Genomic DNA, 23423 nt, shown 5'->3' on the forward strand with positions numbered 1-23423 from the left:
CACAATATGTGTGAAAGAGGCACACGTGGCTCCGGAGCCACAGTCTGGCCACCCCTGCTGTAGGGTTTTCAAGTCGAGGTGAACAGAGCTGGTTTGCCATTGCCTGCCTCTGGATGGCAGCCCCATACTTCTTCGCTGGACTGACCAGGGCCAACCGTGCTTCACCTTCTGAGATCTGAGGAGATTGGACTAGCCTGGGCTACAGGACATAATAAGACACATCCAAAACATATTTCACAGAAAAGCAAAAATTCTGCTTCCAGACCATAAAGCTTTTAAAATAAAAAGTTTATTTAGACAAAGGGATTCACACTGAGGAACAGGATCTCAGGTTGTATGAAGAAGTAGAGGCACGTTTTCAAAAAGCAAGTCTCAAATGGTCATTTCAAATGGGAATGATATCTTACATTGCAAAATTCTAAACAAGGCATTCATTGGGTGGGAGTGCAGGCAGAATAAACATCAGCACAATACAGGCAACCTACATATATCATTAACAAGGCCTTTCAAGCCTCCTAAGGTAGAAATACAGGTCTTTGGATCCTGGACAAAAATGATAAAGTGCATCATTAAAAGGGGGCCTTACTATAGGAGGCGAACATGCTGTACAAAGTTGCACTTCCAGCTCTGCAGTGCAGTTGGTCTGGTTGTTTAACAGTAATCATCTTGAAATTAGCAGTGCAGTTTTTAACTTTCCTATTGAAGATTCCAGTCTTTTAGGAACTGTCCCAGAACTTCCAACACCCCTTCCCCCCAATCTCCAAGGCTTCTCCACAATGCAAGTGTATTGTAGCTTAAAGCTGCACAGTGTCAATTAATAGCCTTGTACTACCTTTGCATCAGCTTGCCAGTACCTTTAACTAGCAATGAATTAGAAATGGTGTGCTGTATTTACATTGCAGTAGGTTCTTCCCTGCCAAGAAGGCCAGCCCAAGGCTATGGCAGTGTCGTTTCCTTCCTAGGAGATACGTGTGTCTATGATATGAGTGCACACAAATGGCGACTTGATCTCCCATATTCCTAGATGGCCCTGATGCAATTGTCTCACCATTTGTAAGAACATGTGATTGCACATTGCTGCCCCAATGAGTAGTACAAACTCAGGCTGCAAGCCTGCCAACAGAATCCATGAACAAAACTGAAAATAAACTAGCTGTAGATACGTGCATTACTCTTTGTAATGCTTATTTCTCACTGACAGCAGAAGAGGGGAAGGCAAGGGAGAGCACATGGACAGAATTCATCCCACATACAGCAAAACAAGCAAATGTGAGATTTCTCTTTCTGCGTGTTTTGTACTGTGTTGAGCTGAGTGAGAGAAGTTGCCTGTCTTCACAGTAGTACAGTTTGAACCATGTAAACGCTGTTTCCCAGAGCACCTACACAGATCCTCAAATGTTTTCAGAGTAGGTATGGTAGGTCTGTTGCTGGCTATATCAGCTTCAGTTCAGCACAGATCTGCAGTGAATTTATAATGCAGGCAAGTCCAAAGTAGGGGAAGGAGACAAGTGTCACTACTTCAAAGTATCAACTTTCAAGTAATTCCATAAGATAAATTTCAGGTGCATAAAGGTGTACATGATATGACTGGTGAGTTCTTCCTGCAGTGGAACTTATGTTTGGACCTCCTCTCCCAAATTGAGCGTAAGAAAAACACCTTCTGTGTGATTGCACCAGAAACCAAATCTGCACAGTTCTGACTGGCTGAAACCAGTGCCTTCAATGACCTAGTTGTTCCAGCATTTTAAAAATGATTTAAAGGGTCACAAATATACAACTGAATATTGAGTCACAAATATACAATTGAATAAATGTACATGCTGAACAAAACAGACAGCCTGCCTGAAGTGTGGTGGGAGGGGGAAGACTGAGTCAGTGTCCTGTACCTCAGTTATTTTCACAGTGAAGGTGGGTAGAAGCCAGGCTCAGCCTGGACGATGAAAAACTGCAGAGAGTCCTCTTTTTAAGGTAGATCTGCAGGCACCCGCCATGTGTCTTTTGAAAAGGATGTTCATGACTTGTATGAAAAAAATATATCCAAATATACCACGACTTTGTGGGGTTTTTTTTTCATTTTGAATCCACTGTTAAATTATATATTAAGAATTTAATATAAAAAGCTACTTACCAGTGAGATTTTTCTGCACCAATTTTTTAAAATGCATCATTCTGCAACAAACATGATTAGAAAATCTCCATTCCCATCTCTCCCTTCATAAAAAAGGTTCACAATTCTTACTCAACAGTCCCCATGCCGTGGGAAAAGTGCTTGATGAGTTTGGGGCAGCCTGTGGGCTACAGGTCCCCCTATTCCTGCTCAGGGCTGGTGATTTTGCTAGTGAAGTGCATTTAATAGATAGCCCTGAAATTTCATAAGAGTAACGAAAACTTCATGCAGCATTCTCCTACGGTGTGCCTTCATCTCTTTAAGGCAATTACGTTGAATGGAAATGGAGCCAAGGTCAGACCAAATCTTCCATCCATTGAAGGCTTCTTCAAGTCCTCTGGATACAAGAAAGTGAAATGTTGCAGGAGGCTTGTCACCATCAAGAAGAGCTCCATCTTGGCTAGCTGTTCTCCCATGCACACACGTTTTCCTTTTGAAAATGCAATTGAGAACAGAGAACAGTGAAACATCTTTTAAGTGAACACCAATAATACTATCAGCATGTGACAAGTCATGATTATAAGCGGGGCTTTTTTGGTACAAAAAGCCCAGCAGGAATTCATTTGCATATTAGGCCACACCCCCTGGTGCCAAGTCAGCCAGAACTGTGTTCCTGTGCGTTCCTGCTCGAAAAAAGCCCTGCTTATAAGGGATACCACAGATTTTATCGTAAGCTACCTTATAAACCCATTAAGGGTACCTCACATTTACTGGGTACAGAGCCATATTTGTACAACAGAAGTGGAGTAAACAATACTCTTCCTAACTGACAAAGCTCTAAGAATACAGGTGCTTAAATCAGTGTGGAAATATATCTTTAAAAGGTCTTCTCCAGGGTTTCCATTATTAAGAAGACTTGTAACAAAGCAGTCTGGGGGATGAAAAACCAGAAAAACCTCAAACCATTCAATGGTTGACAGTTTGCAACACTAAGGGCTGGTGTGATGGGCTGATGAGATGCTCAGGACTGTTATTATATGAAAGATTCCTAGGATAAGATCTTTAAAAAAGAATGAATATTTAAAAAGTCATACTACCAGTGGCTACCTCCCCCCCAATGATTTTAAGAGTGAGATAGCGATTTCTGCCAATTCCCTTCTCTCACAACAGCTTACAGAGCTGGGCTCCAAATTTTGTTCCCAGGAGAAGGGTTAGTGGACCCTCAGGTACAGCCCAGGCGGGGACACTTTCCTGGGAGGAAATCCTACCGAGTAAACATGAGAGTTACTTCTGTGCAAAGCTACATAGGATTGTCCCCAAACTGGAAGTCAGAAAAGTGATGGGAGAGTCACTGGAAGTCACCACTCCCTCATAAAAACAAACAGGTGCCCTTATATTTTCAGAATAAAATCATATACAAGCTATTGCAATGGAGCCAGATAGATTTTCTACTCAGTTTCACCCAATGCCCCTCCATACTACAACCCTCTCCCCTCAAGGCCTTTCCATATGCAGGTTTTCTAGATGGCCTTTTTGAATGGTCAAAGAGGACACCACCTTCCTTTTAGATAGATCCAAGTGGGCAGCCATGTTGGTCTGAAGCACTTGAACGAAGCAGGAGTCAAGTTGCACCTTTAAGACCAACCAAGTTTTATGCAGAACGTAAGCTTTCGTGTGGTCTCTAAGCACACTTCATCAGACGAAGGGATCCACAATACCTGATCCCCTTGTCTGATGAAGTGTGCTTAGAGAGCACACAAAAGCTTACGTTCTGAATAAAACTTGGTTAGTCTTAAAGATGCAACTTGACTCCTGCTTCGTTCAACCACCTTCCTTTGACAGCAGAAGAAAAGACAATTGAATCCAACCCACTGTATCTGAAGGATCATGGTATAAAGTATCAAAAAGCCATTAAGAATAAGAGTAATGTTTTTAAAGACATTCTGAGTATGTGTGTACACACATGTATATGCACAATAACATTTTGAAGAAAATTCTGCAATGTGATTTGATACTTACAGCGTTGGATTATGTTGGGAATTGGAACTTATTTTGTTACTCAGCTAGACCAGAACAAAATGGATACTAGGTTTTATAGATTTTTCAGGAATACTTAATGCACACAATTTTAAAAGTCTCACACCCTCAAGACAACATTTGTCCCCATATATTTCTAACAACAAACAAGAGAGATGCAAAAGGGTTTTTGAAATATTTCATGGACACTCTTAAGAATCAACCCTTAACATAGTAACATTTTTGCATACTGCCCCTCTAAACACAGTTCCATTACCAATTCCAAAAGGGATGAAGGTTTCTTTTTTGAGAAGCTGGCCATTTTCATCCAGAAACCTTTCAGGGTAGAAATCATCTGGGTTTTTCCATATGCTGGGATCTCTGTGCACTGACCACAAGTTACAGAAGATTACACTTCCCTTTGGAATAGTGTAGCCCTGGAACACTTTAAAAACAAAAAGATTGTATGTTTAACAAAAGGCATTACTCAAATGGATAGCTTTTACTGGCAGAATCAGTAAACTGGCAAAGTCCCGTTGAAATCAAAGGAACTTAAAAGTACATGAGTTCAACTGGATTGCTTTTTTGACTGGTCCTGTTGCACAAATCTGCCAGTGTGAGTTTGTGCCAATGTGTCAAGGCACACTGGGATGTTAAAACAGTCTTGGAGTAAGCTAAGCCAAATGGTCCCTGTAAGAACCTTAGAGACCAATTGTGAGGCACTCCAAATGGATGTTGAGGCTGGGTGATTGGGCGTCATCATGGCAGATGAGGTTCAATGTGGCCAAGTGCAAAGTAATGCACACTGGGGCCAAGAGTCCCAGCTACAAATACAAGTTGATGGGGGGTGTGAACTGGCAGAGACTGACCAAGAGAGAGATCTTGGGGTCATGGTAGATAACTCACTGAAAATATCAAGACAGTGTGCGATTGCAATAAAAAAGGCCAACACCATGCTGGGAATTATTAGGAAGGGAATTGATAACAAATCAGCCAGTATCATAATGCCCCTGTATAAAACAATGGTGCGGTCTCATTTGGAGTACTGTGTGCAGTTCTGGTCGCCACACCTCAAAAAGGATATTATAGCATTGGAGAAAGTCCAGAAAAGGGCAACTAGAATGAATAAAGGGTTGGAACACTTTCCCTATGAAGAAAGGTTGAAACGCTTGGGACTCTTTAGTTTGGAGAAGCATCGCCTGTGGGGTGACATGATAGAGGTTTACAAGATAATGCATGGGATGGAGAAAGTAGAGAAAGAAGTCCTTTTCTCCCTTTCTCACAATACAAGAACTCGTGGTCATTCGATTAAATTGCTGAGCAGTCAAGTTAGAATGGATAAAAGGAAGCACTTCTTCACCCAAAGGGTGATTAACATGTGGAATTCACTGCCACAGGAGGTGGCGGCGGCTACAAGCATAGCCAGCTTCAAGAGGGGATTGGATAAAAATATGGAGCAGAGGTCCATCAGTGGCTATTAGCCACAGAGTGTATGTGTGTGTATATATATAAAAAAAAATTGGCCACTGTGTGACACAGTGTTGGACTGGATGGGCCATTGGCCTGATCCAACATGGCTTCTCTTATGTTCTTACCAACAAGCTCTGGAGGCATGAGCTTTGAGAGTCAAAACTCCCTTCTTCAGATACTTCTAAGCAGGGGTTGGGGTTTTTTTGGTAGAAAAAGCCCAGCAGGAATTCATTTGCATATTAGGTCACACACCCCTGACACCAAGCTAGCCGGAACTGCATTCCTGTGTGTTCCTGCTCAAAAAAAGCCCTGTAAAAAAAGCCAGTGTTCCACAGCAAGCTTAGTGGCTGCTCTGCCCCAGGAGTGCATGCCTGATCCTTCCCAAGCACAGTTCAAGTAAAACCCTCACACCTTGCAAAGAAAAGCATGCTGGCAGAGCCCAAGGGCAGCCTTTGGGTACAAGATACTGAACATCTGAATAAACACAGGGTCACATTCAGTTTGTCAGCAAATGAAAGTTTATCAGAGCCAAAGGTGAAGCAATCCTGCAGAGGTCTGAGCTGCAGCATAACTGCAGCAGAGGCAAATCTTTAGTAGGTTATCTGGGTTGCTTTAGCAGGTTACCTGGCTGATTTATACCAACAGATGCACAAAATAAGAGAGCTGGATGCAGTTCACAGTCCAAGAGCTCTGGCTGATCATAGTTCTTGCCCTTCATTCCCATATCACTCTCTGAAACAGATAAGCTATTCCCACTGTCTCTCTGTCTACAATGGACAATTTATTGGCTCATAAAGTTCCATGAAAGCGACTCCTCCCTAACTGCCCCATAACAAGTTTGGTTGGCAGGCTTGGTTCTCAAAGCCAAAGTCCCCCTCTGCCATGTTCTTAGGACACAGCTAAAGAAGATCAGCATCTCCTGCAGTTTTATGTTAAAAGCAGCATATGGGGTTATACTGTGAAGGGAGGCAACCCCTGCCCTGTGTCTGTAATTATATACACTCACACACGTACATATGCATGCCTATATTATCTTTCTTCGGGCAAGCAGCTTCAGGGCTTTAAACTGAGTCCTGGTCCAGTTCTCTCTCACACACATACCTCCATCATGGCTGCTTTTAATTTTTTTTTTTTTAAACTGAGGGAGCGGTTCTGATCACAGAACTGCTGTCTTTTCTTGTCTGATCCTTAGACCAAAGAACTCATTTGAAACACTTTTGAACCTCTAACTAAAGGTAGTCCTCTGTACAAGCACCAGTTGTTTCCAACTCTGGGGTGACGTCGCATCATGTTTTCACGGCAGACTTTTTTACAGGGTGGTTTGCCATTGCCTTCCCCAGTCATCTACACTTTCCCCCCAGCAAGCTGGGTACTCATTTTACCAACATTGGAAGGATGGAAAGCTGAGTCAACCTTGAGCTGGCTACTTGAACCCAATTTCCACCGGGATTGAACTCAGGTCATGAGCAGAGCTTGGACTGCAGTACTGCAGCTTACTGCTCTGCACCATGGGACTCTTGTGGAAAACTATTACTTGCTTTTATTACCAGTTCTTCCATTGTCTGAGTGCACACCCGAATGGCTGTCTATCTTGCAGGAAGCTGGATTATTTCTGAGAGTTTTACACATAAAAAACTATCAGGTTGATGGATGCCAACACAATGTTCAAAACTGCTGTGACTCAGCAAGATTTTAGGCTATGGTAGACTGGGATGAGGGGAAGACACATTGTAGCATAATGTACAGCTTTTGCTTGCACATTTCACCTGTGGCTTGGGTTGCCAATTTACAGGAAGGGCCTGGAGCTCTCTCAGAATTGCAGCTGGTCTCCAGACAACAGAGATCCGTTTCGTTGAAGTGACAGTTTTAGATAGCAGAATCTATGGTATACTAGGTGAAATATCTCCCTCATTAAACAATACCATAGATTCCAGGAGAAACCTCTCCCTCTATAGCATCCCCCCCAAAAAAAAAAATCTCTAGGAATCTCCCAGGCTGGAATTGTACCTTTCTTCCAAGTTTGTTTCAGACCTCACTGCAGACAAGATCCTGAAGAAAGCATGCACTTCACAAGTTACAGAAACAAAGGAGGCACAGTGCATGCCCATCAAGCTTTGGCTTTATTTGAGTCTCTGTAATGTATAAAACCACCTCTTGGAGGCACAAGGAACAGACCACCACAAGACCTACCAGTAGTTTCCGATGCCATCCGAGGAATAGAAAGAGGGACAACCACTGTCATTCTCTGAACTTCCATGATGGTGGCTTCTGTGAAGGGCATATGTACCTTGTCAGCAAGGGTAGGACATCTATCCCGGCCAATGACCGATTCAATTTCTTCTTGGACTTTTTCTGTTGAAAACAAAGACAGTGGGGGAGAAAGCAGGGCCACTTCCCTAAAGAACCATGTCCTGCCATATAGTTAAGATCCTGCTCACAAACTCTGCTCTGAGTGCCCCAACTGCAGAGGTGAGGGTGGGTAGTGACCAGAAATGGGGGTTTTTCAGTGGAGGAGCCCTGCCTGTGGAAAGCCCATGTCCTTGAGGTTTGACAGGCACGTTCCCTAATGTCTCTTAGGTATCAGGCCAAAACAGAATTTTTTTACCCTAACTTTTAAATAACAGGTTTTGCTCTTTTAATAGTAAACACTATGTTAAAGCCTGAGGATAGTTTCACAAGGATCATTTTAAGCTGCTAAATATTTTATGCAAGTTTGTATGCTCTGGTTAGATACTCATTAGCTGGATTTTAGCAGTCTGTTATGATTTATCTCCAGCCTTATAACTTTTAACTTCATAAGCCACCTTGAGCAGATTCTCAGAAAAGGCATTATATATTTTGTACCATAAATAAAGTAGCATGAATGGGGTGGGGGAGATGTTGATTCATGTGCAGCCCTACTGAAAAAACATAAGATTTTTTTGTGCTACAGGCCATGGGAGAAGAATTTGATTTTGATTTCCCACATTTGATTTTCCCACATTTTTCTTCTGTTGATAATATGTCCTTGCCCGTTTAAAAACAGAATTCATATTAAATATAGGACTTCAGTGTTTACAATATAATCCTATGCAAAGCTATTCCAATCTTAATCCTTTGAATCTGGAATTAGGTGACATTCTGCCCCCGCTCCCCCCTCCCAAAAAAAAGTCTTGATCACCATACTTTTTAAAAAATGAAGTAGTTGGGATTAACTGCTTGGGATTTCACTGTTAGTTGATTTTACTGAATTTTAAAAACTGGGTCAATAAGGTACTGCTGGAATGTCAGACTACACTAGCATGTCAGATTAGGATCTAGTATCATTTGTTACTTGCATCTGGACTCAGGATGCAAACTTCCAAAGGAAGTTTTGAGCTCCAGACTTTTTTTTTTGGGGGGGGGGGGGATGGGACAAGACAAATTAAGTACAAACTAAAAGTAAAGTACTGCCCTCCTGTGGCAATCAGAAATAAAGACATATTCCTAAAAACACTTGGAAGAAAACTCCTGAACAAGTCTGACTTGTTCTTAGATATTATCAAGACTGCCAACCTGCACATTAAATATTTTAGTTAGGGCCATTTTACCGCTTTTGCAAAAAAAAAAAAGAATGTATGCTTTTGTTAAGATGAGGCAATGGAATTCTGGCTGTGGATCATCCATTCTATCTGACTCCACTATACAGTTCTTTCAGTGTTTCTGAATGTTTTCCCAGAGATGCAAGCATTCAGTCTAATTTATGATAGTGAAGGAAATGGAGTAGTTTTGATGGTTATGCCATTCATTGACTTTAGCACCATGCTTTGCACAGAGACACAGCAACTGGAAAGAATTTCTATGTCTCTTTTAAACCAGGGAGACAGTGATTGGATTGCTGAATTTCTGCCAGTTGAGCAGCTGCTAAAGGCACAGCACGCTGCCAGAAAGGACTGGCAACCCTAGCAGAGAGGTCTGTTCTCTGCCATCAGCCACAATGCTCTTCTGTCTCTTCTTCATACAAAAATGGCTACACAGTTCTCATTTCATTTTTTTTGTCTTTGTCTATCAAGAGACTCTTATGTTCCTGTCCGCTTTCTTCTTTTTTTAACCCTCCCATTCACTGGCCTTCCTATCCAGGCTTGTGCAATTTATAACTGCACCCACAGGCAAAAACATGCAAACAGCTACTTGGTTTGTTGAGAGTGTATCAAAGAAGTCCACGGTCCTTTGAATCTTGCCATCAGGTGCAGAGTTCAGTGACAGTACATTGGAATGCTTGATATAATACCTGAGTTCAGGAATCCAGCCAAGGGAATGAACAGGTAATAGTAATTAAGGTCTGGGCTACTTTAACCAGTAGGTAATTTTCAAATACCACTGGAGGTGGTGGTGGCTGCAAGCATAAACAGCTTCAAGAGGGGATTGGATAAACATATGGAGCAGAGGTCCATCAGTGGCTATTAGTCACAACATATTGTTGGAACTCTCTGTCTGGGCCAGTGATGCTCTGTATTCTTGGTGCTTGAGGAGGGGCACAGGGGAAGGGCTTCTAGTGTCCTGGCCCCACTGATGGACCTCCTGATGGCACCTGGGGGTTTTTTTGGCCACTGTGTGACACAGAGTGACGGACTGGATGGACCATTGGCCTGATCCAGCATGGCTTCTCTTATATTCTAAGGAAGTCCAAGGTAGCCCACAATCAAAGTCTTAACAACCAATAAGCCCCCAACATAAAGAACTAACTGCTAATTAACAGGAGGTTTTCCTAAAAAGAGTAACATAACAGTTTGCCTATGGCCATCCTATAAGCCATAGGCAAACTGTTCCATAGTGTGAGGGCCACTACTAAGTAGACTTGAAAACAGGCTAAGTCCATTCTAACACTGGCTAGAGTAGAATTTGAAGATCTCCCTGCCTCCCCTCCAAAATACAGGGCACATCAAGCCCTAGTAGTCATTAAGGAATATGCTGGTTATCTACAGTGATGTTATTTCAGGATTGGTGAAGAGGGGCCTTCAGTCATTCTGCATTCAGAACCAATGTGTTGGATGTTGCTTTATGCCAGCAAGACTGAATCACATTTTAGAACAAGGGTGTCAAACGTGCAGCCTGGGGGCTGAATCAGGCCCTCGGAGAGCTCCTATCAGGCCCCCAAGCAACTGGCTGTCATCTGCTTCCTTCTCCCTCTCTCTTGCTTCCTTCTGCATAACAGCTTGCTTTGCAAGCTTTCTGAATTGCACAGGAACTACAGAGCAAAAACTCTCATTTTCTCCATTGAGGGGAGGAAGGGGGAACATAAGAACATAAGAGAAGCCATGTTAGATCAGGCCAATGGCCCATCCAGTCCAACATTCTGTGTCACACAGCGGCTATATATATATATATATATATATATATATATATATATATATATATATATATATATATATATATATATATACACACACACACACACACACACACACACACATACACACTGTGGCTAATAGCCACTGATGGACCTCTGCTCCATATTTTTATCTAACCCCCTCTTGAAGGTGGCCATGCTTGTGGCCGCCACCACCTCCTGTGGCAGTGAATTCCACATGTTAATCACCCTTTGGGTGAAGAAGTACTTCCTTTTATCCGTTTTAACCTGTCTGCTCAGCAATTTCATCGAATGCCCACGAGTTCTCGTATTGTGAGAAAGGGAGAAAAGTACTTCTTTCTCTACTTTCTCCATCCCATGCATTATCTTGTAAACCTCTATCATGTCACCCCTCAGTCGACGTTTCTCCAAGCTAGAGCCCTAAGCGTTTCAACCTTTCTTCATAAGGAAGGTGTTCCAGCCCTTTAATCATTCTAGTTGCCCTTTTCTGAACTTTCTCCAATGCTATAATATCCTTTTTGAGGTGCGGCGACCAGAACTGCACACAGTACTCCAAATGAGACCGCACCATCGATTTATACAGGGGCATTATGATACTGGCTGATTTGTTTTCAATTCCCTTCCTAATAATTCCCAGCATGGCGTTGGCCTTTTTTATTGCAAACGCACACTGCCTTGACATTTTCAGTGAATTATCTACCACGACCCCAAGATCTCTCTCTTGGTCAGTCTCTGCCAATTCACACCCCATCAACTTGTATTTGTAGCTGGGATTCTTGGCCCCAATGTGCATTACTTTGCACTTGGCCACATTGAACCGCATCTGCCACGTTGACGCCCACTCACCCAGCCTCAACAGATCCCTTTGGAGTTCCTCACAATCCTCTCTGGTTCTCACCACCCTGAACAATTTAGTGTCATCCGCAAATTTGGCCACTTCACTGCTCACTCCCAACTCTAAATCATTTATGAACAAGTTAAAGAGCATGGGACCCAGTACCGAGCCCTGCGGCACCCCACTGCTTACCGTCCTCCACTGCGAAGACTGCCCATTTATACTCACTCTCTGCTTCCTATTACTCAGCCAGTTTTTGATCCACAAGAGGACCTGTCCTTTTACTCCATGACTCTCAAGCTTTCTAAGGAGCCTTTGATGAGGAACTTTATCAAAAGCTTTCTGGAAGTCAAGGTAAACAACATCTATCGGGTCTCCTTTGTCCACAAGTTTGTTTACCCCCTCAAAGAAATGTAACAGGTTAGTGAGGCAAGATCTTCCCTTACAGAACCCATGCTGAGTCTTCCTCAATAACCTGTGTTCATCAATGTGCCTACTCATTCTGTCCTTGATAATGGTTTCTACCAACTTTCCCGGTATTGAAGTCAGACTGACTGGCCTGTAATTTCCTGGATCTCCTCTGGAACCCTTTTTAAAGATGGGGGTGACATTTGCTACCTTCCAGTCCTCAGGAACAGAGGCAGATTTCAATGAAAGATTACAGATTTTTGTTAGAAGATCCACAAGTTCAACTTTGAGTTCTTTCAGAACTCTCGGATGTATGCCATCCGGACCCGGTGACTTATTAGTTTTTAATTTGTCTATCAGTTGTAGGACCTCCTCTTTTGTCACCTCAATCTGACTCAGGTCTTTCAACACCCCTTCCAATATTAGTGGTTCTGGGGCGGGCAAACACTTCTCATCTTCCACGATGAAGACGGAGGCAAAAAATGCATTCAGCTTCTCAGCCATTTCCCCATCCTCCTTCAGTAATCCTTTTACCCCATGGTCATCCAAGGGCCCCACTGCTTCCCTGGCTGGTTTCCTACTTCTAATATATTTGAAGAAATTTTTATTGTTGGTCTTTATGTTTTTTGCATTATGCTCCTCATAGTCCCTTTTTGCCTGCCTGATCACAGTCTTGCATTTGATTTGCCACTGCCTGTGTTCCCTTTTATTAATCTCACTTGGACTGGTTTTCCACCGCTTAAAGGAGTCCTTCTTACCTTTTACAGCTTCCAGGGAGAGCTTGCTTTGTCAGGCTCTCTCAATTGCACAGCAGAGTTACTGAGCCAAGCCTCCCTCCTATTGGCTGAGGCTTCTCCTCCTCCTGGTCCCCTGGGGAAAGAAAGCAAGAGCCAGAGCTTCCTTTGCCCAGCTCCCTGGATCCCATGGGAAAGATACAAAGAAAGCACCTTTAAGGCTAATGAGTGCTAATGTTTTAAGCATGTTTCATTTTAAGGTGTTTTTTAAAAATCTTTAATTGTGTTTGTCTGTATCCTTTATATCTCTGCTACTTAATCTTAAATACATACACACACGGCCCGGCTCACCATGGCTCAGCCCAACAAGGTCTCATTTTTATCAAATCTGTGTTCAACACCCCTATTTTAGTTTGAGTTCGACACCCCTATTTTAGAATTTAATTGTATGTTGCTGGGGGAGGGGGGGGGGAAGCACTGCTTTATTTTGCCTTAAGAGGGAAACTACACATTACATTGGCTGCTGCATGTAATCACTGCAGGGAACTTGCAGTGAAACACTAGCCGATGATTCCCTTGGGGAACTCCATTTGAAAGCACTGCAAGAGCCCAATTTGGATTGAGTGTGAGATGGGGAAGTGGGGGGGGGGGAGAAGAGGCTCTTCTCTGACCTAAAATGTTCCCTAGGTGCTGAGGAGCAAATAACACCCTCAGGTCCATTTTGGGTTGGGATAATGACTTAGATGAAAAGCAGAAGCCCTTTCTCCCCTTGCGCCATGGTTTGGATTCAAATTGGCCCATGCAGAGCTTCTGAACTGAGTTCCCTTGGGGAACGTGCTGTGGGAGTCCTGCCAAAAGTCTCCATGGTGATCATGTGGCAAATGTAATGTGTGATCATGTGGCAAATGTAATGTTTCGACCTCAGTGGCCCTGGTCACTTGATTTAGGCTTGAACTAAACATGCAGCATAACAAGGTGGGACTGAGACGACAGCTTTCTAAGGTGGTGGACGGTTATGCATCTTTTAAAAAATCCCTGAAATTGATAAGTAGCATATTAAGGCTTCAAGAGGGGTAGCCTATTTAAAAGTAAACCAGAAATTTTCTTCTGTATTCCAGTTGTATATAGTAGGCATTCAAAAGCAGCTCTCCCCTTGCAGTTTGAAATGGTGCAGACCTTTTCTGTAATCTCATTGTGCTCTACGTGTAGAATCAAGCCACCACTGAGAAGGACTGCAAGCGCCTGGAAGGACACCTCCACCTGCAACAATATTTTGTAAACCAAGCTATGATATCATCCATCACATGGTTTACAGCAACTAAGTTACCAGGCAAATGTAGTTTAAGAAAGTTTGGATTTCTGGGGGAAATCTATAGGTATCCATATTTGCCCCCCTGCCATAGGCGTAACAGCAGCTCAGGGTAACCCATTATTATTAATAAAAGTTCCTTTGGCTTACTAAAAAAACAACATTATGTAGCATTTTCATCTTCAGAAGTTTTAATCTTTATACATTTTATTTATGATTTAGGCGTATATGCATTTTATTTATTATTCACTGTGTTGGAACTGTATTGTTTATGATTTCTGAGCTAATGCAGTAAAACTTCTGAATGAACAAATACTATAAAGCAACTATTATATAGGTTATAATATGATGCATGCAATTTATCAATTTAGGTGTGCTGGGGTTTGGAGGCAAGCTGCACTCCCTGCAGGACCAGAGTGGAGCCAATGGGAAGCTGTCTGGTTACCCCACTGTGTGGCAGAGTTCCAGCCATGGTGGGAAGCCCCACTGGCTACTTAGCCAGGAGCCAACAATTTGTTTTTATTATTTCTAAAAAGATATTTTTGATGTTTTCACTTCCTCAATTCTATTTTGATGGCCTCTAATACTTTTGTGATGTAGTTTTGTTAAGAGACTGATCATATGAGGTAATATGGCCATGTGTTGTGAAATGTGGTCAGAGACTGTGGAAGGATAATTAATATTTAAGCCTTAGCTATTCAAATGGGTACATGCTCAACATAGACATAGCAACACTGAATACTGTCGAGCAAGAACTGGCGAAGGCTGTGGTTTTCCAATTGTATTCCAAGTAACCTTAGAGTTCCTTGAAAGCTTATCAAGAGCTTCTCAATTAACAGATCAGTAATGGCAGACACGGCTCTCTGAGGGCTCAGTTACATGTTAAGGTTTCTTCTGTGTACATTTTAAACAACTTCTATTTTTCTGCTTTTGCAAATTCAGCCTCCAGGACTGCTTTATCAATGGGGGGAGGGGGGGGGAGATGAGGAGAGAGCAAGAAACTTTCCCATGCCATTTCCTTGCTGGAAACACAGTGTTGTCAGCTCTGGGTAGGGAAATTCCTGGAGAATATTTGGGTAGAGCCTGGGGTGGGCAATGTTTGAGAAGTGGAACTTCAAGAGGGTAGAATGCCATGGAGTTCACCTTCCAAAGCTAACAATTTCTCCAGGGGAGCTGATCAGCTGGATTTCTGGGAGATCTCCAACCACCACCTGAAGTTGCCAACCCTATGGAAAAGCCACCCTGGGGGAAATTTATTTATTTATTTTATTCGATTTATTTTATTCGAATCTATATGCATCCATATTTGCCCCCTCCCATAGGTGTAACAGCAGCTCAGGGTAACCCTTTTCTGATATGAAAATAGCAGAGGAGGAAAAGGCTAGATTTCCCCCCTCTCACTCCAAACCCATCTTCTCTTTCATAAAGCAATTCTAGAGGCTGCATTTGCACAAGGGGGGAAAACACTGTGCCTTGCTGAGCCCTGAGAATTGCCTTACCCACTATTACCAGTTTTTTCCAGTAACGTGCCGTGGCAAAGGAATTCTGGATAAACTCTCAGTTTGCATGAGGGAATGACCAGTCCCTCCAAAGCCTGGCCAGTACCCCACTTGACCTGAGGATGCTCCTTGAATTAGAACATGCTCTGGAGTTCTCAGCTACCCACCAAGATTCCATGGCAGACAAATCCACATTGAAGGTGTTACCTGAAGACAGGAGATTTGATAATTACTGGCTGAAGGGCAATCCCAATGGAGGGGAAGTGCTTGGTGTGGTGGGGGGGCAGTATACAGTTTTCATCAAGGGAAGAACTGTTGCCACCTGCTCCACACACTATCCATTTGCTTTGTGACTAAGTCTATTGATGGTAAGCAAAATTTGTTGTATGCATATTTTTTGATATTACAAGTTGCTTTGGACCTACCTTTCAGTGGAAAAAAAAACAGGTTAAATAAATATCGGTTTGAAAAGACCCCATTTACCTTGTACTTGTGGGTGAAGTGACAAGTACAGCAGACACCAGAGGATTGTGTTAGTTGTAGTGTCTGTGCCTGCAACAAAAAGGTCTCCGATGATGTAAAACAGGTAGTCTTCATTAAAGCTGCTTTTGCTGTTGGTCTTTTTCTCCTCATCCACTTGAAGAAGGTACATATCTATGAAGTCCTGGGGATTCTGGGCATCCAGGTTTTCCCTGTGCTGTGCAATTATTTTCTTCAGGAAAGTTGTGATGTCAAACACAATCTGCCTGAGTTCCCGGTAGGGACCAAAAGGGAGGTAGTACAGCCAAGGGCAGATGTTCACCAGAATGACATGGATGTTGAGGCTTATCTCCAGGCCCCGTGACATGAGGCTCAGCAAGGTCTTAAACTCAACATTGTCATAATCAAAGCGCCTGCCGAAGGCTATGGAACAGATGATGTTGGACACTGCATTGCTGATAATGGGGAAGGGGTTAAACTGTTTCTCCCCATATTTCAAAATTTCTTCCTTCACAAACCTGAATTCCTCAGTGATTTTTGGCTCCAGGCTGTGCTTTCCTAATCCAAAATGACGGAGAGTGGAATGGGAGAACTTCCGTTGTTTTCTCCATACTGGGCCATAAGGCGCAAACACCACACCTGAATGAAAGAGAAGGGGGGGGGGGGAAGAGACTGGAATCATGAACAGAGTTGCTCATGTGCGCTGGAAAAGGTTTATTTAACCTCTTGTCCACTGTAAATATGGCACAGACCCTCTCCACTGTCTATGTGACAAAGCAGTTTTGCATGTGGAATAGGAAACACAAACAGCAAGTGCTCCACAACACTGTCACCTCAGGAGGTAGTCAGAGTTCTCCAAGTACTAGCTGCATATTCAAGTTAATCTTTGGGGAGTCAATGGCAGAACTAGACTTTGAATGAAAAAAAAATTATAAATTCAGTCCCTGATATGTCCTGTATGGATTAGAAGAATGGAGAACATTCTTGAGCTTCTAAGCTCAATTTATAAGAACACAAGAGAAGCCATGTTGGATCAGGCAATGGCCCATCCAATCCAACACTCTGTCACACAGTAGCAAAAAGACAAAAAAAAGCAAACACAGGTGCCATCAGGAGGTCCATCAATAGGGCCAGGACACTAGAAGCCCTCCCACTGCCGCCCACCAAGCACTAAGAATAAAGAGCATCACGTGCCCCAGAAAGAGAGTTCCATCTATGCATTGTGGATAATAGCCATTGATGGACCTCTTTTCAATATGTTTATCCAATCCCCTCTTGAAGCTATCTGTTTGTAGCTGCCACCACCTGCTGGGGCAGTGAATTTCATGTGTTAATCACCCTTTGGGTGAAGAAGTACTTCCTTTTACCTGTTCTAACCTGACTGCTCAGCAACTTCATTGAGTGCCCATGAGTTCTTGTATTGTGAGAAAGGGAGAAAAGTACTTCTTTCTCTACCATCTCTGTCCCATGCATAATCTTGTAAACTTTTAATATCACCCCTCAGTCAACGTTTCTCCAAGTTAAAGAGCCCCAAGCACTTTAATCTTTCTTCATAGGGAAAGTGTCCCAACCTTTTAATCATTCTAGTTGCCCTTTTCTGCACTTTTTCCAATGCAATAGTATCTTTTTTGAGGTGTGGTGACCAGAATTGTAACACAACACTCCAAATGAGGCCACACCACTGATGTATACAGGGGCATTATGATACTGGCTGATTTGTTTTCAGTTCCTTTGCTAATAATCCCTAGCATAGTGTTGGCCTTTTTTACTGCAGTTGCATACTGTTTTCAACATTTTAAGTGAGTTATTTACCACGACCCCAAGATCTCTTTCTTGGTCAGTCACTGATAGTTCGGATCCCATCAACATGTATTTATAGTTAGGATTTTTGGCCCCAATGTGGATTACTTTGCACTTGGTCACAATGAACCTTATTTGCCACAATGACACCCACACACCTAGCCTCGACAGATCCTTTCAGAGTGCCTCACAATCCTCCTTGGTTCTCACCACCCTGAACAATTTAGTGTCATCTGCAAACTTAGCCACGTCACTGCTTACTTTCAACTCCAAATCATTAATGAACAAGTTAAAAAGCAATGGACCCAGTACTGAGCCCTGCGGTACCCTACTGCTTACCACCCTCCACTGTGAAAAATGCCCATTTATACTCACTCTATGTTTCCTATTTATTACCTAGTTTTTGATCCATGAGAGGAATTGTCCTTTTACCCCATGACTCTTGAGCTTACTTAGGAGCCTTTGATGAGGAACTTTATCAAAAGCTTTCTGCAAGTCAAGGTAAACAATGTCTACTGGGTCCCCCTTGGGCTTAAAAAGTATATGTTGTAATTAATTTGCTGTGCTTTTAATAGGTATGGTCCCTTTAATGTGGTGATGCACAACAGCTGTGGTAGAATTTATATTGCTTATGGGTGAGTGCAAATCAAGCCGTCTTTTGAAAAAACGTCTAAAGAAATGGGCGTGTAAAAGTGATGCTTGGAGAGGTATTTTTGAAAGTTTGTTTCACAATTTTCTTTCTTTAATGACAGCGGCTTGGTTTGTAACTTTTTTTACTTTTTCATAGCAAATAGTAAGAATGTTATTCGGCTTGTGAAAAAGTTTTGTATAGCGGAACGTGGGTCTTCTAGCCAGCAACTGCGTGAAAGAAAATTACCCTTTGGTGCCGAACTCTGGCTATTGACTCTTCTTTGTGGATTGAACGTTGAACAGTAGCCAGCAGCTGGGCCTGGCTGAATCATGCATGTCATGAAGTCTCTAATTGCCTAACTGTTGCTGGTGGCCCTGGCTCATTTAAAAGCCAAAATAGTTCTTGAAATTGCCCTGCTCTCCCTCCCCTTGCCAAGACTGGCAATCCCGCTTTAGTTTCCTAGCAATGGCCACTGAAGGAATTCCATTTCTTATAGCTACAGGTACTGCTTATACTATTTTGGTAGGTATAACCACCCAATGTATTCTTTATTGTCTCAGATTTTTGTGTAAATCTGACTTTTGTCAGGTTTGTAGGAGGTCTGTCTTGTCTGTTCATGGCTCCAGTCTACAGATTTAAGAATCCACAGGTTTTGCCACACTGAGATATAGTGATGATTCTTAAAACTTCTAAATGTGTATGTTATGCCATAAAAGGTCTGGATGGAGGAGATTCTTAAAACCAGAATATCCAATCAGTGATATGGTGAAACTAACTGACAATAGCAGACTTGTACTCAGCAACATACTGCAGGACAGAGCCAAATGGTAAAGAACAGCATTACTTAGTTCTGATTAAGTTCAGGACTTAATTTGTATAGAAGAATTGCAGATTTATACCTTGCCCTTCTCTCTGAATCCGAGACTCAGAGCGGCTTACAATCTCCTATATCTTCTTCCCCCACAACAGACACCCTGTGAGGTGGGTGGGGCTGAGAGGGCTCTCACAGCAGCTGCCCTTTCAAGGACAACCTCTGCCAGAGCTAATGGCTAACCCAAGGCCATTCCAGCAGGTGGAAGTGGAGGAGTGGGGAATCAGTTCTTTAAGTCCACGCACTTAACCACTACACCAAAATGGGTGTACCCAATCTGGATCAGCACCACAGAATTTAACATTTCCGCCTGCACCATTTTCCCAACCTAAAACGGCTCTGGGGAGTTGCTGTTTGCCCTTTTGGGGAGAATTATCAATAGCCCAACAGTACAAATACATTTTCCCAACATGGTAAATAGTGGCCAAGCCTGGGGCTATTTCAGGTAAAGAAAATGATACAGAAAGGAAGGTCACCTCTGCCTATGACCCCAGTCCTAATTAGGTCCCAGCACATCTGGGAATTAAGTTCCAAGAACAGAACTCTCACTTCATGTATACAGATGCAGGGGAAGAACATAACACACAGGCCATGAAAAGAACTGAACTGCCCAAGGCCACACGGAAAGCTGCTTAAGCAGTTCACAACAATGCTTTACATAGGCAGTACAGATTAGTTTGAAAATGTGATAGCTAAGGGTTCATAAACCCTACACTATAGATAATAACCTTAATTATCTTATGTATCATATAGCCTTAAGGTTAGTTTATATAAGAACTGCATAATACAGAATAAATAAACTTGTTATTTCACAAGTGCTCATGGGGAAAAAATCTGCTGTAACTTGGGGAAAATGCTGTAACTTTAAAGCAATTTGTAGATAAAATGCCAATTTTGCTAGTAACAAAGTGGCTTTGATGGTAAGGTAGACACAAATGTCTCTGCCAATATAAAAAAAATAGTACACACAGCAGCAATGACAAGTTAATAGAGGTACAGGTAGCTAATGCTGAAAGTCACAATTCAGAAGTTGGAGCTCATTAGTCAGTTCTCCAGTTCAACATCATATACAGTTTTATAACTGACAATTGAATGACTTGTTTTATATTACATTCTTCTCAATTCAGGTCTGGCCAAACTGCATTGCAGTATGATTGCTGAGATCAGGGCTCTCCAACAGGTCAGCACCCCTCATCAGAATGTGCACCAACTACCAGATCCCATTCGGATTAGTTAGTGCTGATGTGCTGAGAAGCTGGCATCTCCATTTTCCTTCTGTTTGTCGAAGGGTATATCAATCCCGAACAAGCGATAAGAGACAACCATCGACTCATCTATCAATTCTGCACTGTGTGCATGAACACACTCTAACGATAGTTTGGATCAAAAATACCAAAATGCTCTAAAAGTAAATGTTCTGCACATCTCTTGCTGCAGACAGGGCTGTTTCTGTTGTGGTTCATCTCTGGGATTTCTGTGTTTAATAAATCTTGTAAATATCATCAGCCTTGAGAGCTAGAAACTTAAAACAAAAAAATCATACTCCTGGAACATATTCCAGATACCATGGTAATGCAACGCATTAAAACAAAAAACCAACACTGCCCCACCAGAACTTCACGTATCTGCAGCACTTCTTCACCTCCCAAGTTAATTTTCCTGTCAGAACTGGTTGAGTCCCCAGATATCTAGGGCTCTTCTTGCCTGCTATTTTAAACTGTTCAGAATGGTTCTAAAACAAGCAAAGCGTCAAACTAGCAACCAACCATTTAAAAAAGAAACCTGAACCATAAGAGAATTCTCGCCTCAGTTTTAGCCAGAGCATACATTTTTGTTTCAGAACAGACGTGGCATGTTGTACTCAGTATTTTAACATGCACGTGCTGAATGTTTTCTTTTGCAGCATGTTCCCTGTGATTTTACACATAAGTAAGAGAAAATAGCTAAATCCATTTGCTTCTTTATATCTATTCAGCTGAGACTGGCAAAGAGAAAGTTAGCAATGTGCCCATTTCAGCCCCCAGATACAGCCAGCAGTATCACTAGTACAGCATGCCTCCCCATTATTAATGAAACAACCAGTTTGCTTTAATCTAGAGATCAGATATGGAAAAAATGCACTGAGGAAAAGGCCAAAGACGTTTTTCCAATCTTCTGCTAGAAGCCCTCCCCCCCCCCCCCCCCACATTCCACAAGAGACAGTACTGGTAAGAAACTGAATTTCATTTCACTCTGCTATGATGAACATGTATTATATCTCTAGGGGTCCCTCAATTCCCCAAAGTAGTCCAAGACCAGGCCCAGAAGTGTAGTTCCTCTTCCTATATAGCCAGGTGCTCTAATGTCAGCAAAAAAGAGTGCTATGAGCCCCGTTGCACAGAGTGGTAAAGCTGCAATACTGCAGTCCTAAGCTCTCCTCATGACCCAAGTTCGATCCTGGCAGAAGCTGGGTTCAGGTAGCTGGCTCGAGGTTGACTCAGCCTTCCATCCTTCCGAGGCCGGCAAAATGAGTACCCAGCTTGCTGGGGGGGGGGGGGAGGAGTGTATTTGACTGGGGAAGGCAATGGCAAACCACCCCGTAAAAAGTCTGCCGTGAAAACGTCGTGAAAGCAACGTCACCTCAGAATTGGAAACGACTGGGGCTTGCATAGGGGACTACTATTTTTTTTTTTTACGCAGGAATTGATGTGCCGCCACCACAGCACACAAAAGCTTTTGGCGGCAGCATCCCAAGTATAATTTTTTTTTTTAAAAAAAATGTTGCCTTTGGATTTAAAGCAGCTTTTATTTTTGGCAAGGAGCACAACGCAAGCACTCTGAACTAGGGGACTCCCCGCCCCCCCCCCCCCGCGTGCTCCCAGTGTCTGTTCCGACTCTCAGCCGCAGGGCAGGTCCATCTGCTCTGCTGTTTTCGCAATGGGGGCTTATCGTGGCGCCCGGCCTGCCCGCTGCAGTGGCGCACCTGCAGGTTTCGCTCTCTGGGGGCGAGGCGCGCCCTCCAGCTCCCGGGCCCCTTACCCTTTTTCTTCGTGATGAGGGCCACCAGGGGCAAGCTGGGCCGGTCGCTGAAGACTTCGGCCTGGTTGACGAGGGCGTCGCGCACGACCTCGAAGTCGCTGAGGATGATGATGGGGCGGCTGCCCACGAAAAAGCAGAAGATGTTGCCGTACATCTTGCCCAGGCTGGTGAGAAGCAGGTGCGGCGAGGTCGACCGCGAGGAGCCGCTGCTGCTGCCGCCGCCGCCGGGCGCCGCTTCCTCGACGGCGTTCAGCCGCTGGACCCCCAGAAACTGGGGCAGGATGGCGAAGGCGAAATTGCCCACGATGGGCCACGGCTTGGGACCGGGCGGGAGCCCCTGCCGCGCCCGGCGGCCCAGCAACCAGAGCAGCGCCAGCAGCAGCCCCACGGCGGCCAGCAGAGCCGAGCTAATGGGATCCCGCACCAGAACGGCCGGCCAGGCCGACGGCGGCGGCGGCTCCTCCGCGCTGCCCATCCCGCTCCGTCGCACAACCAAGCTGCCCGGCGGCTCCCTCGCCCCACTGCCTCGGCCGGCTGTCAGGCTCTCCGGCGCTTCCCCCTTGTCCGGCGGCGCCCGCTACATCCTCCGCGCCCTGCCCGTGGACAAATAAGCATCCCCCTCTGCCAACACCTCCGCCTCTGGTTGGTTGGTCGCCGGCGGGAAGGGCGGAGCCACGGGGACGTTGACCTTGGAGGAGCTGGGGGGAGGCGGGGCAGTGGCCAGAAGAAGAGGCTGCCTCGCTTTGCTCGCGCTGGCCGGCCGCTGCTCTCCGGGCTGTCCAGGGCAGCTGGCCGCCGCTCCGGCTGCACCAAAACCAGGAAGAGCGGAAGAGCTGTGTCGGGCCGGCCCAACTGGCCGAATTATTATTATTATTATGACCGCTTTTGCAAAATGCAGGCGTTGGCATAATTCATT

General features: G+C 43.8%; 1 protein-coding gene across 1 annotated transcript; it reads right to left on the reverse strand.

Moving 5' to 3' along the window:
* Positions 1–273: 273 nt before the first annotated feature.
* On the reverse strand, positions 274–22976 carry LOC132577274 (cytochrome P450 2U1). Its single transcript, XM_060246946.1, has 5 exons — positions 22508–22976; positions 16191–16826; positions 7784–7945; positions 4401–4568; positions 274–2597 (listed from the first exon to the last, which is right to left on the reverse strand). Exons 1-5 carry the CDS (start codon positions 22659–22661, stop codon positions 2419–2421), a joined length of 1299 nt encoding a protein of 432 aa, XP_060102929.1. The 5' UTR covers positions 22662–22976; the 3' UTR covers positions 274–2418.
* Positions 22977–23423: the final 447 nt, after the last annotated feature.

Source organism: Heteronotia binoei, chromosome 9 (assembly GCF_032191835.1).
Source record: "Heteronotia binoei isolate CCM8104 ecotype False Entrance Well chromosome 9, APGP_CSIRO_Hbin_v1, whole genome shotgun sequence".
Taxonomy (NCBI): Eukaryota; Metazoa; Chordata; class Lepidosauria; order Squamata; family Gekkonidae; genus Heteronotia; species Heteronotia binoei.